This window comes from Peromyscus maniculatus, chromosome 1, assembly GCF_049852395.1.
Source record: "Peromyscus maniculatus bairdii isolate BWxNUB_F1_BW_parent chromosome 1, HU_Pman_BW_mat_3.1, whole genome shotgun sequence".
In the NCBI taxonomy this organism is placed as follows: domain Eukaryota; kingdom Metazoa; phylum Chordata; class Mammalia; order Rodentia; family Cricetidae; genus Peromyscus; species Peromyscus maniculatus.
The window spans coordinates 54,902,071-54,918,238 of NC_134852.1; the positions used below are offsets into that span (position 1 = coordinate 54,902,071).

The 16,168-nt window shown below is 53.0% G+C and overlaps 2 protein-coding genes across 6 annotated transcripts in view; one reads left to right on the forward strand and one right to left on the reverse strand.

Moving 5' to 3' along the window:
* Ush1c (USH1 protein network component harmonin) overlaps positions 1–3,968 on the reverse strand; it is a 51,055-nt gene extending 47,087 nt beyond the window's left edge. For all 5 annotated transcript variants that reach the window (XM_076542816.1, XM_076542807.1, XM_076542798.1 and 2 more), the window contains exon 1: positions 3,827–3,968. In XM_076542816.1, the coding sequence (XP_076398931.1) occupies positions 3,827–3,862 (36 nt within the window). In that variant the 5' untranslated portion in view covers positions 3,863–3,968. The remainder of the gene's footprint in view (positions 1–3,826) is intronic.
* Positions 3,969–6,821: 2,853 nt separating this feature from the next.
* The window catches only part of Otog (otogelin), a 71,968-nt gene continuing 62,621 nt past the window's right edge, over positions 6,822–16,168 (forward strand). The window contains exons 1-7 of the mRNA XM_076542832.1: positions 6,822–6,918; positions 7,353–7,413; positions 7,555–7,615; positions 12,507–12,582; positions 13,354–13,446; positions 13,610–13,764; positions 15,973–16,091. Of these exons, the coding sequence (XP_076398947.1) occupies positions 6,822–6,918; positions 7,353–7,413; positions 7,555–7,615; positions 12,507–12,582; positions 13,354–13,446; positions 13,610–13,764; positions 15,973–16,091 (662 nt within the window). The remainder of the gene's footprint in view (positions 6,919–7,352; positions 7,414–7,554; positions 7,616–12,506; positions 12,583–13,353; positions 13,447–13,609; positions 13,765–15,972; positions 16,092–16,168) is intronic.

Sequence of the window (16,168 nt, forward strand, 5' to 3'; positions counted from 1 at the left end):
ACCTGTGCCAGAGAGAGTTCAAAGCCAACCTAGGCAAGTTATCAAGGTCCTGTCTCAAAATAAAAAGCACAAAGAGAGCCTGGCCTCCTGGTCTATGTCTATAGCTCCTAGTACCTGGGAGGTGGAAAAAAGAGGATTCAAAGTGGCAGGGCGGTGGTGGCGCACACCTTTAATCCCAGCACTTGGGAGGCAGAGGCAGGCGGATCTCTGTGAGTTCGAGGCCAGCCTGGTCTACAGATCCAGTTTCAGGACAGCTAGAACTGTTACACAGAGAAACCCTGTCTCTAAAAAAAACAAAAACAAAAACAAAAACAAAAACAAACAAAACACCAAGGGGGGGGGGAAGGAAATTCAAGGTCAGTCCTCCAATACATAGGGAGTTCGAGGCCAGCCTAGCTAGGCAACACAAGAGGCTCTCTCAGAACAAAAGAAGTAAAGGGGGGCTGAGAGTGTGGCTCAGCAGGGGTGTGGCAAGCCTGGCCTCCAATTTTACCTCTAGCTCCCCTACATGACCTGGGGTTCCTTTGTCTCATCCGGGTGCCTGGTGATAGTCTGGGTCTTCTCTCCATCCTGGCCACTCCTACCCCAAGAACTCCAGAACCCTCACCTCTAGCCCCACCACCCCCCCAAGCCCTTTCCACCAGACACAGTTACAGGGTGCCTCAAATTGCAGACATCCCAAAGGGACTCAGGTTTACTCTGTGCCGCTGCCGCCCTGCTCCTCATAGCGGGGGGGTCGTACCGTACCGCTCCACCGGTCCACAAGTAAAGCCTCCCAGCTCCACTGCCAACCTCAGTCAACAGACCCTGCTCCGAGTCCTGCTGAGTGAAGTCCTCCTTCCACTCTGGGAGTCACAGGGCCAGTCGTATTTCAACGCAGACCACTCTCAATTAGCCTGCGTCTCTGAACTCTGTCCACGGCCTCATCCATCTGCTCCTCTGAGTCCTGCCTGCTATTCTGAAGCTCGGCAGGCAGATGCTTCCTTCCCTCTTTGCACTCACCACTGTTCCCTCTTCCACACCCACCACATGGCGCCTCCCTCTTTTTCCAGGTTCAAATGTCACCTCTTTAGACTTCTTGGTGGCTGTACACAACACACCACCTGCTGGTTTTTATCCCCCCCTACCTTTACAGGGTTACTTTCCCCCCAGCATTCATCACAGCACCCCATCATAAGAAACTGTTCGTTTCCTTGGTAACTGTCTGCCCCACCAGGGTGTGCTCCTGATGAGGGCAGGGCTCTTTGTTCTGTTCTTAGGTGCTTAGAACTCTGCCTGGTGTATATTAGGAGGCCAGAGAGTGTTTATTGCACACATGCATAAGTGAATGAATGGACAAACGAATGAATGGATGAATGCATAGGAAACCCTAGAAGGGAGGGGGCTCTTCTGGTCTCATTCATCCCACCCTCCCTCGCTGCTTGACTGGCCTCTGGCTGCTGGGCCTGGGGCAGGGTACACCAGAGCTGCTCATAAACGTGTGATTGCTGGAGAGGCAATAAACGTTTTCCGAGCAAATGAGTAACCAGGTTTCTGCAACTCCAGTGCTGCTGGGAACAAGGAGGCTACTTTGAGAAGCCGGTGCTCCACTCTCTCCAGGGAGAGTCCTTAGTCCCTGATCATCCTGGCCTGGCTCTTCCCAACCCACGGCTGTTCCCTCCTACTGGAGGGCAGTTAGTGCTGTAAATACTGTGGTCTGCTTCTGGACAGGAACCATGTAGGAGCAACAGCTGGAGAGAACCTTTACAGTAATGCATACAGACTGGCCAGGGACCAGAGCATCCTAAACTCCAATTCCTACCAATTCCTGTCTCCTATAGGCACTGCACACCCCCCTCATACAGCGAAGGATACAAAAGCTCAGAGACTGTATGGCTTGATTTAGGTCTCCATATTAGTGAGTGGTAGGGGTGAGACTTGACCCTGGTCTTGGGGTTCCCTAAAAGCCCAATTTACATAAGCCTCCTACACCCATGCAGGACATGTTATTAAACAGTATGCCCAATTAACAGATTTGAGACCTGAGTCACAGACAGGACAAGTAACTTCGAGGTCACCCAGCGTCATCCATGAGAATACCTTAAACACCACCTCTAGCAACTTAAGATTTAGATTGCAAACTTCTGTTTAGGAGTGAATTTACCCAAAACAGTCAGGAAGGGGGTATACAGAACAAGCAACAGCAAGCTGTCAAGTCCACCCAGCTTGCCTGCGTCTCTACAGCATGTCCCCTCTCAGTTCCCGGATGATCCCCATCCTGGTAGGGGAAGGCCGTTGCTGTATCTGAGACAGAAGGGCACAAAGTCCAGTCCAGGCCTTGCTCACTGAGATGCCTGCCCTGCCTGTGACATGGGAACATTAATAGGTAATGACTCAGAGGAGGAGCCTGGAAGGGAAATGCAGAGGCCTGAGGCCCTCGAGAACCAGGAAAGGAAGAAGAGGGGCGAATGTGTAGTCGAGTCAGACATCAGGGACCCTGGGGGTGATTCTCTCAAAAGAGGTAAAGTGCAGGTAACAGCCCCGCAGGAAAGTGAAAGAAAAGCTGAAGTTACTCCCAGACCGAAGCCAGGAAAGAGAAATTCAAGCTGAGACAGGGGACGGAGCCTTTAAAGTGGGTTGACTGAAACCTACACTCAGTAAATGTTCATGACAGCTGAGATGTCTCCCCACACATCCCCGGGCTCACAGTGCACTTCTCAACACAAATGGTTCCCTTAATACTCACCAGCTCCCCAGTCCTGCTCAGCTTTTAGTCATTTCTCATCCCTGGGAACGGGAGCCGGAACGTCTGAGGCATCCACCCTTGCTGCCCCTACCAAACCTTGATCCCAACGCCCTGTGCCCGAGGCCTGCCTCCCACCCTTACAAGCTACGAGAGGGAGCAGACTGGGCCTGACACAAAACACAAAACGGGTGCTCAGAACATGTTTTAAGTGAATGGTTGATCCCTGCTGCTGGACCTAAACTCTAGACCCGTAACCTCTGGGGTCCCACAGTGGCTGGCTTCTGGGCATCTCTGTGGGAAGAAGGGGAGGGGACACCCAATCCTCGCTTTAGGCATTCTACCCCTCAGACTGGGAAGGGGTTCATCTTGGTGTCAAGTCCCAGAGTACACAGCTCCCTACTCCTCGGGCAGGGCCTGTGTGCAGCTGTTGACTGGCTTCACCCCCAACTGGGGCCTGGTAGGAGGTCCACCACTGGACCCCTGCCTCCCGGTGGTCTTCCGTGGCCTCACAGATCCTGCGGTCAGGGAAACACCTTAGGAAGTTCCTGACTTCAGTAAAGGTCTTGGAGGACTTTAAAGAACCAGTGTGGCCCCTCCCCGGGACATACCCAGGGAAGTAGGATTCAGTCCTTCCTTCAGTCCTTCCCCTGAAGCTGGGCTGTACGTTTTAAACCTGCCCCTCAGCCCTGTAGAAATGTCTGGGTGCTGGCAGGGTGCTCCCAGTTACTTTGGAAGTCAAAGGTCAAAGAAAGGTCCAGTTTCCCTTCTCTCTGCCTGGCCCAGACACTTGCTGGGGTCCAGGAGACCCCTAGACTGGGGGCACCAGTAAGGAAGGAACTTTACCATTGGCTGGGTTCCCTGTCCAGTATCAGCCCCTGGAGGGCCAAAGGAGAAGCGACAGTTTTCTGGAGAGAGTCACTTTAGAAGCCCTCACAGCGGGACTCCTAGCGTCCCCTCCTCATTTTGCTGAGGACCCCCCAACTTCATAAGTTCAAGCCTGCCCAAGGCCCTCAGACCAGGGAGAGGGTCCTTGTCCATCTCCCACCCACCGGACCAGGGACTCCACAGTCCACAGGGCTCGGGGCACCTCTTGGCTCTGACCTTGTGTCGGAATTCCCGGGCCACCTTCCGGTCCATGGCTGAACCTAATCCAGTTGCGTCCCCGCAGCTCAACCCGCTCCTTAGGGTGCCGGTCTGCGGTGCCGGGTGAGTCAGCCACCAGATGGAGGACACGCCTTTCCCGGGGCTAGGGGCGGGGCCTGGGAGAAGCAGGGGCGGGGCTGGGAGGAGAAAGGGCAGCCTGGAGGCGGGGTCCCCTGTCCTGGAGTTCAGCACCGAGGCCTGAAAAGAAAGGGGTTCCGCTGTGTGGAGGTGCTAGTGGGGGTTTGGTTAGCGAGGCTGGCGGCTTTTTGGAGTGGTTCCCCCCACACGTGGTTAAGGCAGAAGACTGAGGAGAGGAGACTTCCCGCAGAGGGGGTGAGAGGTAGTTTGGAACTTCGTTTCCTTTTTCAAAGAGTGCCCCACGTAGCCCAGGCAGTCCTGGAACTCAGTATGTAGCCAAGTAGATGGTCCCCCGAAGTCCTTGCCTCTACCTCCCAAGTGCTGGGATCACAAACCTGGCCCAATGTGTCCAGCTGAGGTTTGGAACATTTTGGGATGGCGTTGGTGTAGAAGTTCGGAGACCCTTCCTTCATGGAGGTGGACTCCCAGGCAGAAGCCACGGCCTTCCTGAGCCCACCTCTCCACCCCCATTCCCACCCCAGCCCCCACCTCCACCCCTTACTCCATACACTTCTCACCTTCTGCTAGGTTTCACCCAGGCCTCTTCCTGGGGGCAGGGCAGGCTGGGTCCTTCTGTGTTTGGGGGGGGGGCTGCCAGTGTGGGGGAACGCCCCCAGCCACTGACTCACTTCTCCCCTCTTCCTTACCTGCTCGGTCCCCAACAGACCAGGAAGTAACCCAGCACACACATTCACTGGTGTGTGGTGGGGTGTGGACCTGGTGCCTGACTTTAGCAGAGGAGCGGCCTGACATGCTCAAGCCGCGTTAAGGGATGGACAAGGAGATCAGCAGTGGCCCAGATCAGGTAGGCACTTAACAGCTGTAACTTAGAGACATGAGGAGCCTCTTTAGATCCCTCTGCCATTTGCCAGGGTTTAGCAAGCAAGCTGTTTTCGTGGGTGCTAAACTACGGCCTAGATTAAGATATAAATTATGCCTGGGAAAATAACTAGGAAAAGGTCATCTGTGTTCTCACCTCCTGATCTAGTTTCACTCCGCTGCTGTGAAAAACACTCTGCCCAGGAGCAACTTGGGGACGAAAGGATCGTTCCATCTTATGCGTCCAGGTTGAATCCATCCTTGACCGAAGAAAAGGCAGGAACCAGCAGGAAGTTGAAGCGGAAACTGTGGAGGAGCGCTGAGCGCTGCTCTGGCTCTCTCTCTGGCTTGCTCGCTCCCAGGCGCGTGCTTAGCTAGCTTGCATGTAAAGAAAGCTCAGGACCACTTGTCTAGGGATAGTGGCGCCCACAGTGGGCTGTGCCCTTCTGCATCAATTAATAATCAGACAATCCCCCTAGACACGCAAGCCCACAGGCCAGTCTGACCCAGGTAGCTCCTCAGTCAAGGCTCTTTCCTCTCAGGTGACTCTAGGTTGTGTCCAGTTGACAGTTAATGGAAACTAAGATTCTTTGCTATTTACTGGGTAAGTCGGAGAGACCTCTGAGGCGTTTAGTGGCCCAGAGAAGACCACACGAGATATAGTCCTCTTTCGGTTTATATCTTTGAGTCTCCGCCTTTCTTTACCTTCCTTTTTAATTTTAAGTTTATTATTTATTTATTTAGTGTGTGTGAGTGTTTTGCTTGCATATAGGCATGTACACTGTGTGTGCGTGCCTGGTGCCTGGGAAGAGCCAAAGAGGGTTCCTAGAACTTGAGTTATGGTCAGTTGTACAGCATGTGGGTGCTGGGAACTGAACCCCAGTCCTCTGCAGGAGCACAGGCACTCTTCCCCACTCAGACACCTCTCCAACCTCTGCTGCGTTTCTTAAGTATGTCACGTGGCTGTTGGTCTCCTATTTAGAATCCAGAACAAAGAATGTTCTGACCCAGAAGAACACAGCCCGCAGCCAGCTGGCCCTTCTTTCCGGTGACCACAGACATTTTTTAAAATACTACTCTCTATTGATTTTTCATGTGGCACTGGGTCCTGATTCTCTTTCCACAAATGCCTCTGCTCTGAGACCACCCTGTGTTCTGCAGGGCTCTGTCGGTGACTCTCAGCTGCCGTCCCCGAGAGGCCAGCTTTTACCCACCATGTGTTTAGAACAGTAAGTGGTACAAAGGAGACTCTCAACAATCTGCTAAATGAGTGTGTGCATCCCAAATTATACCCCTACCCGGGGCTTTGTCGGGGGCCAAGTCTTCCTGGACACGACACACCTCTTGTTCGTAAAACCGAAGTTGTTGTTGCCACTCTGGCCTTGATGGGGACAGCAAAGCCCTTTGGTCACACACGGTATTTCCTGAGCCGGCACTGGCATCCTGAGGACTAAGGCATGGCCTTCCCGGTTTGAGCCCTTACCGAGGATAAGATGGCGACTTGGGGCCCAGAGGGAAGCCAGAGTGGGCAGCCATGGAAGCACAGACTGGGACTCTGCAAGCCCGAGCCCAGCCCTGCCAGACTGCCCAGTGGCATGTCCCAGGCCGAGTGTAGCCTTCTGTGAACGGAGAGAGGGTAGGTAGCTCTGGACTGTACCACAACCACAATGTCTGTTTTCACTGGAAGGGGCTTCTAGGACCCAGGTGAGGAGATTGGAGTCTGTGCAGGGTGCCTCCTTGCTCCCCCAGGGGACTTCCCTGGGGAGGGGTAGTTACGGTGGCGTGAAGGACAGAGGAGGGGCTACAGCCCGGCTCTTAACTTATGGTAATGAGCTGGGCAGCCCTGTAACTCTAGCCCGGGGAGGAGTCAGGTGCCTGGGAGGAGGGCCTTAAGGAGCGGCGGGGCTGAAAGCCGAGGGACAGCTGCAGCCCGTGGAGGTGTGACCCACCCAGGAGCAGAGCCCAGCGGCAGGCTCTCCCGTCGCCTGGCACCCCGATGGGAGCCCGTGCCCCCAGGCTACACTTGCTTCTCTCTTGTTTCTGTCTGTTCGGGGTTGAGCCTGCTACGGAGTTCATGCAGGTGCAGCGTCAGGGTGAGGAAGGAAGGGGCTGCGAACTGGGGAAGCCCGGGGCTGGGGGAATGTTTAGGGGAACAGGTCTGGGCAGGCTGAAGAGAGCGAGGAGACAGATGGCGTGAGGACAGGCAGAGACCCGTAGGCGGGGAGGCAGATATGGAGGCAGCCATGCCTGGGACCCAGATGGCCCTAAGTTGGAGACTCAAGAGACCCAAGGTGGAGAACTCGAGAGAACAGAGGCCCAGGGAGTAGAAGGAAAGAGGGAGACCTTCTCTGGAGAGTCCTGGGAGCTGGAGAAAGGACTTGAGAAAGTGGAGGTGGGACGGGCGCAGGCAGTGCTGGGTTGTGGGGGTCAGGCTTCCCAGCCAGTGGGAGGGCACGGTGGGAGGCCCCGCGCAGGGGGCTTACCTGGAGTGGAGACCACCATCCCTCCTTAGCCCATCCCTCCTTAGCATCAGCACTTACATGGAAAGCCAGTGCCGAGCTGCAACGGGAGCCCCCTCCTGAGCCCAGGTGAGTGCATCTATATCCCCTGCCTCCCATCTTATCTCAAATGGTCCAGGGGCTTAGCATTCAGGGAGGCCTGGGCTTCGGGGTGAGTGGAAGCAGGTCTGCTCCTACTCCCCACCTATGGCAAGCTCATTTCTCATCTAGTCACAGCTACCAGGAGATGTCCCTTGCAGAAGAAGATGTCACAACCATGATGGACGGCCAGGTAAGAGATGCCTGGGAGAGGGGGTGTCGCTGGGGAAGCGGCTTCTGTCTGGGCCTGAGGTAATCAAAGATCTTTTTTGGGGGGTTATTCAGAGAAGAGCTAACACTACTGGTGTCTGAATGTGCACATTCGTAAAATCCATGTGTTTTTCTTTTCCTAGTCTCTTGGGTCCCTAGTGATTTTTTTTAAGGAAAGGTGGGCACAAGGCTCTTTCAGGAGATAGCTGAGTTCCCCTCCACCCCAGAGGACAGCAGGCAGGTGTGGGTTTAGGAGAGCGATCTTCTCCTTCTCCTCCCTGTCTGGCCCATGAAAGCCTGAAATCCTATTGCAGGCTCCTCTCCATACCGTGCGCAGTGCCCCGGGAAGGCAGCTCTGAGAGGCAGGGCAAGAACTGGGCCACCTGCTGGGGGCTGCAAGGAAAGACTAGTCAAGGAGCAAAAGCCAGAGAGGTGGTCAGAGCTTGAGGTTGTCCTCTGACCTGCATACTCTCACGTGTGCGCACACACACACACACACACACACACACACACACACACACACACAGAACACATGCACACTTATCCACAAGAGAGACATGCACAGACACGCACACACACACAGAACACACACACACCAATACACACATATCCACAAGAGAGACATGCACAGACACACACAGACATGCACACACACACACACACACACACACACACACACACAGAACACACACACAGAGAACACACACACATACACACATACACACTCACACAGGGGGGAGAGAGAAAGAGATGCACACACACACAGAGAACACACACACACACACACAGAGAGAGAGAGAGAGAGAGAGAGAGAGAGAGAGATATGCACACACACACACACACACACACAGACATGCACACACACAGAGAGAACACACACACATACACACACACACAGGGGGGAGAGAGAGAGAGATGCACACACACACAGAGAACACAGAGAGAGAGATATGCACACACACACACACACACACACACACACACACACACACACACACACACACACACAATCCGCTGACTCCTGCCCATTCCCTGGGGCCCACCCTCCCGGGATCCTTTGCTTTTGAAGGTTTGTTTTCTCCATTTGCCAAACTTTGGTGATCTCTGGATTGGATGACTCAGATTCTCTTTCTAATCCCGGCTTCCACTTGTCTTCTTTATTCCACAACCACAGACACCTTACACATCAGTCCACCGATGGTGAAGTTCCTTCAGAAGGCTTGACCCTCAGCTGTGTCCAGCTCCCTTTGGGCCAGCGAGTTAAGGGGAATGATTTATACTGTAAAAACTGTCCCTGCTCTCTGCCCTACATGCACAGGGTACACAAGCCCAGCATGGGCAAAGGCAGCATGCTCCTGTCCAGGGCTTGTTTTTCTTCTCATCGGCCTGCTCTTCCAGGCGTCGGGTTCAGGATCAGAGTCCTATACTATTTGAGTTGAAATGTGGAAGTCGAAAGGGCTTTCTTCTCGTAGACAGGGCAGCTGACTTTTTGGGACCCCACAATGAGCAGGCAGACCAAAGTGTTGTTGGAGCCAGGTCTGCCCCTCTGCCCACGGGACTCTAGAAGTTTCTGCATTTTCACAGGGATAGTGACTCTTACATCCATACGCCTCATTCCCACTGGACAGTATGCTTCCCTTGCTGGTTTCCTGGCTAGGCAACTTCACCCACTTCCACTGAGAGGGGTCTAGTCTTAAGAGTTTCTATGGCGACGATAAGATACCATGACCAAAAGCAACTTGGGGAGGAAGGGGTTTATTTCATCTACAATGCTCAGCTCACAGCTCATCACTGAGGGAAGTCAAGGCGGACAGGAGCCTGGAGGACAGGAGCCTGGAGGTAGGAGCTGAAGCAGAGGCCATGGAGGGATGCTGCTTACTAGCTTGCTCCCCATGTCTTTCTCAGCCTGCTTTCTTAAACCATCCAAGACACTTGCCCGGGGGTGGTACTTCTCCAGTAAGCTGAGCACTTTCAAATCGATTATCAGTCATGAAATTCCCCCACAGACTGGCCTACAGGCAAATCTTATGGAGGCATTTTCTCAGTTGAGTCTCTCTTCCCAAATGACTCCTGCCTGTGTCAAGTTGACATGAAACTAACGAACACAGGTCCTGAGCATCCAGTCCAGGTGACACAGGGAGATAGCCCCCATTATTCCAGAGTTAAAAGGACTGACAGTACTCTCCCTATGCAGTAACTGGGGACCTGAGGCCCCCGGATTGTGGATGCTTTGGGGGTTTCTATCCAGAATGCCTGGTCTAAGAAAGTAGGGATGGGTTCCAGACTAGTAGCCAAGCAAGCTTACTTTCTTTTCTTTTTCTTTTTTGAGACAAGGTCTTGCTTCATGTCTGTGGTTGGCCTAGAACTTGCTATATAGACCAGGCTGGCCTTGAGCTCACAGCATCCACCTGCCTCTGTAGAGCTCAGGTGTTCTCCAGAGGACTAGAGGTGTAACCAGGAGGCCATGAACCAGGCCGAGGAAAAAGACACTGTTATTTCAAACACCAAGTGAGGTTTAGTATACTTTCGATTACTGCGACTGTAACCACGGGAGTATTAACAGTGCCAATTACTGAAGGGATCCCCAGGGGTTTTCTGTATCGAGGACTATGGGGGTCCAGCCCCTCGATAGTCCCCTCCCAGGGTCCGCGGAAGGCTCTATCAACCAGCTGAGAATCTATTCTTTAAGGTCGGTAAATCAGTCTACGCACGCAGAGTTCTTTGGTCCATTCGCTTTAATTCCTCTGGCATAACATCCTTTATACACAGCTTCAGTTCTGTCCTCATGTCTAGCTCCTTTCTTGCCTGATTTCTCTCTATATTTGTCTGCGATCCCCTCTAGGTTCTATCTTAATTCCTTCATCTAGTTCTGTCCCTTCTAGGTTCTCATCTATCTAGTTCTTTCCCCTATCAGCTCCTCTCCCGTCTCCTTCTCTCTCATCTGGCTCTTCCTCATCTTGTTCTTCCCCATCTGGCTCTTCCTCATCTTCCATCTCGTTCCTCTAGTCCTCTCTTTTAGCTCTTCAATCTAGTTCTTCCCCATCTCAGTTCGTTCCTCTCAAGTTCTTACCCATCTCGTTCTTCCATTCTCTTCTCTCTTCTCTCTCCTCTCCTGCCCTGGGAGTTCTGGTATATATACACTTACAAGCAGTATTTCCTTAGCAGTGCAAAGCCAGGCTTCCAGGGTCAAATGGAGGGGTGATAAGAATAGGCTTAATTGACACATCCGCCAGGCCTTCTCAAACAGGTAACCTGGATGCTTAAGTCTGTTCTTAGAGAGTACAGAGGTATCTCTGATAAGGTACTTTCCTCCATCTGGTGATGGACCTGGCCGGATGCTACCAATAATGATAATTACAGGGAGGCTTGAACTGGGAGGTCTGGCTGAGCATAGCTGTTAGCACAGAAGGTTATCTAAAAATTCCTAGAAGTGGTTAGGTAAGTAGTTAGAGGTCTATAAAGTTAGTAAGGCTGTAAGAAAGGAGGGGTCTGAGCTAAATTGTGTAAAGCTATTACTTAATGTCTACCTGACCTAGGCGGTGTCCCCTTGTGGAATTTACCTTGAGTCAGGAGACTCGCCTGTGGGTTGTTATCACTGTTAATCCTCGGAAATTGGGTGACCACCTGGGTGATGTCTCCTTTAGTCCTTGAAAGTGGCTAGGGGAGATATCTGATTCCAGAGAAAGCCTTTCCTGAGGCTGTTCTCCAAATGCCTGGAATGTGTATGTCTAGAGAGTGATCAGTCCACATTGTTAGCACTTCTTAGGGAAAAATCAATTGGGAAAACTATGAAGGCACACATGATTTTCATAACAGAATACAGCTGATATATAACAAGCCAAGTAACACCAAAAACTCCTTGGGATTTGGCTTCCTCTGGAGGAATTCCATGATCCCTCCAGGTAGTGACTTTGCCATAACCAGCTGAGTTCTTATGATATACCTGCGGCCCGCAACATTTCTGTCACCAACAGATGACAGTTATGTTTGCTACTCTTAAAGATGTACAGTTTCACTCAAGCACACATCAATAAAAGGTTTTCATATTTACATTACAACATAATTGGTTTCCTTTGTAATCTTAGATTTTATGCATTTACACAATTTTATGAGACGGTGCCGCCACAGGCCTCACCAGACTGTTAAAGGGGTTCATGACATGAAAACGATTACAAACCCCTGGTTTGTCCTGAGGACCAATTATTTGGACGAGATTTAGAGAATTCTCCAAGCCAGGGGTGATGCCAACACTTGGGAGTGGAGGCAGGAGGGTCAGGAGTTCAAGTTACCTTTGGCGAAATATCAATCCGGTAAAACGAAGACTTTTCCAGGAAATGGCTTTGGTGCTTTGTAGCTTAGAAGCCGCATCTGAGGTGGTAAGGTGGCTGCATTTACGAAGGCTGTGCTTGATTAGAAGCTGTCCAGGGACCATGGGAGGAGGGTGGCAACTGTTCCCTCCACACACCCTTCCCTGTTCCCTGAGGTCTCCGAAGGCCCTGAGGATTGCCAGCAAGGTGGGACACCTGATTCCTGGGGCTACATACGAATTTCTGGGGAGATCCGGGGAGCCAGGGGCTAAAGTGAGGGGAGACCATGGAAAACTGACAAGGCTTGGTCAAGGACTTCCCAGTCTGTGAGAAGGAGGTGGTTTGAGCACCTGGTGGACAGGAAGTCAGACTTCACCTGCCAAGGTCGGGGGGGGGGGGGGGGGGGGGCCGCGAGCTTGGCTGGGCTCCAGGCTTCCAACATTCCTTTTGTTCTGAGTGCTTTGCTGGAAACGGGGCTTCATCTCGGGCATGATGAGATGCTGAGAAAGGAGACACGGGAACCGAATACCCCGGTGCTCAGAACTCACTGTTCTCTGTCCCTAAAAGGAGGCTGCAGCCCTAGATGCGGTGGCCATGTCTTCATGGGAAAGGCGTCTCCACCGGGCCAAGTGTGCACCATCTTGTGAGTTGTGCCCTTCTCGTGACCCATGCATAGGAGAGTCTGGGAAGGCACCACTTGGGAGCCCCTTCCTGTGCGTCTTCCCCAGCTTGGCCTGCAGGGCCTCTCCGTGTCCTGCTCACACTGTCTGACCCGTGAGATGGTTGGTCCCTCACCCCACCTCACACTTCTTCTGGTCTCGCTTCCTACTTCCTGTGGGGCGGTCCTGCCGTGTGTTACTTCCTGTAGTCTCCTCACCGCTCCTGTATATAAGGCTTTCTCGCCTCCCCCAACACGTATGTCTAGTCACGTGTCCCGTGTCTGTGCTGCCCCCATCAGAGTCCTGTGTCCCTGACTCCTTCCCTCACCATACTGTCTCCTCCCCGTGCGTGGTCATTCTCTCTCCTGTGTTCTCACACTCATCCCGTGTGAGAGTGAACAGTGCCTCTCCTTGAACGTTGAATGCACGAGGCGGCCTCTCCCTGCTCCCCTCAAAGCCTTCCTAGTCTTGGTCTTGCTGTCTTGCCTGTTAGCCAGGAGCTTAGCTTAGAGAACTGGAGTCCCGGTCAAGTGGCCTCAGGGCCACTTCACGCATTCTAAGGCTAAGGTTCTAAGACTGTACCCTGAATTTCCATCAGAAAATGGACTGTGCTGTGGTCTTAGGCATCCTGTGTGGCTCCCGTCAGTTGGCTGTCTCGGGCAGAGGCTTCACTGCCCTGGTGCCTGTTGTGGGGAGGTGTGTGTCCCGGTTCTGCTGGCCTGGTGCAGCAGGGAACCTCCCTGTGTCTCTTACAGACTTGTTCTCCTGCTTCAACGGGGGCGAGTGTGTGCACCCAGCTTTCTGTGATTGCAGACGCTTCAATGCCACTGGACCTCGTTGCCAGCTGGGTAGGTCTGATCTCTCCAGCCCCAGGAGGGACCGTGGGTTCAGAGAGGCTGTAGGGCCAAGAGCTGAGAGCCTGGGGGACAGAGGTGGCCCTGCCAGGTCTGGAACCCACCAGCCTCCAGCACGGCGCTCATACAGAGCCAGGCTCACTTTGCTCTGTCTCAGTGTATAACGCCGGCCCTGAGCGGGACAGCATCTGCCGGTCCTGGGGGCAGTACCACGTGGAGACCTTTGATGGCCTGTACTACTACCTCTCTGGAAAGGGCAGCTACATGCTGGTGGGACACCACGAACCGGAGGGCCGGAGCTTTTCCATCCAGGTGAGGCCTCCCCTCTTCAGCCCTGCTGGTCCATGCAGGCTCCACTAGGCACTGGGAGCTGGGCAAGGCCGGGACCTTCCTTTTTCACTTTCCCCAGCTCCCGGGACTCCGTGTCTAGAAGGAGCCACGGTCTCTAAGCCCTTGCTCACCACTTGCCCCCGGCTGCCCATTTGATCATTTAGTCAGGCAACGGTGCGCACTGTGCCCTTTTCCTGAGTACCGAGTTTCACGGTGGGATGCCCTTAGGACGGCAGCACAGGCCTGGCCTTGGTCCTCGAGGACCTTCACTGTAATAGAGAAACCACGGCACACGACACAGGTGCCACGGGGAGCTGCGGTGGCAAAGTGTGGAAGCCTGCAAGGCCGTGTCCTGGGCACCTGATCTGGACTCTGTGGCGGTGACAGAAGGTTTCTTACAGGAAGTGACGTTTATTGAGACAGAAAAGGAGACTCACTGGAGGTCGCCAAGAGGAGAGAAGTGGGGTTGGGGTGACAAGGCATTCTAGACAGGAATGCTCATGCTAAGAAAGAGTGTGGTGCCTCGGAGAGGATGACGGGAATCTTGGGTGACCCTGTGCACACTGCCTTCCCCTGGGAGCCTTCCTGTGTCTCCTGACATCCCAAACAGCAGCAGAGGAGACACTCTGGGTGGAAGCCCCTCACCTCGCCACAGGTGTCTTACACCAACTGTTTCCTGGCCGGTCTTCTTTCCCACACGAGACCTTTCCGGGCCAGACCATGTCTTTTGGGCTTGTTCCCTGAACCGAGATGAGTGTGTTTGGGCAAAGCTTGTCAGACATCTGAATGCCGTGTGAGATTGGGCGTCCAACAGATCTGATAGGCATTTCTGATGAGGGCACCATGGCTGGCTGTGAGCTGCAGGGGCGGGATTAGGGTTAGGGAGTTCTTTGTGCTCACGCGGGGGCATCCCTCTCCTGGCTGGCTGTGACCCTTCTGCCTCAGGCCTAGACTGAAGGTCATGTCCTGGGTGTCTAGGTGCCATGACAAGCGTCACTTCCTACGTCTCTCCGTCTGTCATACTCAGAGTTATTTGTAACTGGGTCATTTTCACAACTTTTACAGTTACATAGATGTCACATGAGTGGGTTATGTAATCAATGCAGTGAGTTATATCCTGCATCAAAAAAGGAGAGAATGAAAGATATACACAGACACAGACACACAGACACACAGACACACACACACACACACACACACACACACACATACACACACACCCTCATTAATATGAAGATGTAGAATAATTTCGTTTTGTTTATGTATAGACATTTCTTTCTGTGAGTCATGATCAGCAGCGCTTGATCTGGGTAGAGGGGCACACACATTAAATCCCAGGATAGAGGAATTGAGGGACAGAGGCAGGTGGATCTCTGAGTTTGAAGCTAGCTTGGTCCACATAGTGAGTTCCTGGCCGGCCAGAGCTACATTGTAAGACACCATGTAAACAAAAGCAACAATGTTTGAAAAACAACTTAGGACAGGGATGGTTTTCATGATTCCCCTTCTCAGTCAAAGAAGCTTCAGGCCGGTCCACCATATCTAAAGGTAACGGGGGAAAGTTGGCTCCTGGGGAGTGTTTCCATCTTTCAAACCCTTTCCCCCAAGCACTAAAAACCTGCACCAGCCTCTGGATCTACGGTCCTTAAAGTGTGGGTTCTTGACTGGAGCCAGAGAAGATACACATGGGATGAGCGCATGGAGGGGGTTCTGTGTGCAGGACAGGGCTAATCTCTGCATGCCAGGAGTGTGTGGGATATAGAGCATGTGCCTAGATGGTGTCCGTGAGCATGTGTGTCTGGGTGTGTCCCGGTATGCACATGTGTGTGAGGCAATGTAAGTGCATATCTTGCCTTTTGATTTGTTGAACTTGGAGATAGATGCCCCAATGATCTGGGAAAGGCTCTGGAACCTGACCCATTCAGATCTGGGTCAGAATCCTATCTTTGCTATTTCCTAGTCTTGTGTGCGTGTGGTCTTCCTCCCCTCTCTCAGACACTCTTGAAATGCAGGCAGTCAGAGCTCTGCCCCTGCTGCAGCGTTGGAGGGGGCACTGGGAAGGGTCATGGAGGAAATGTGTTTGGCACACGGGGACCACAAATCACCCCACATCGGTGCAGTGAAGCTCAGGCTGGCCTGTGGCAGTTGCTGCAGACTGCCCTCTGAATACTCCCCCTGCCCCCCAATCAGGTGCACAATGACCCACAGTGTGGCTCTGCCCACTACACCTGCCCGAGGTCTGTCAGCCTCTTCCTTTCGGGGGAACATGAGATCCGCCTGGCCAAGGAGGTCACCCATGGAGGTGTGAGGTAACTATGTCCTTCCACTTCTTGACGTGGGGCAGAGGCCATCTGTCCCTGTCAAGCTGAAAGGAAATCAGTAGCTG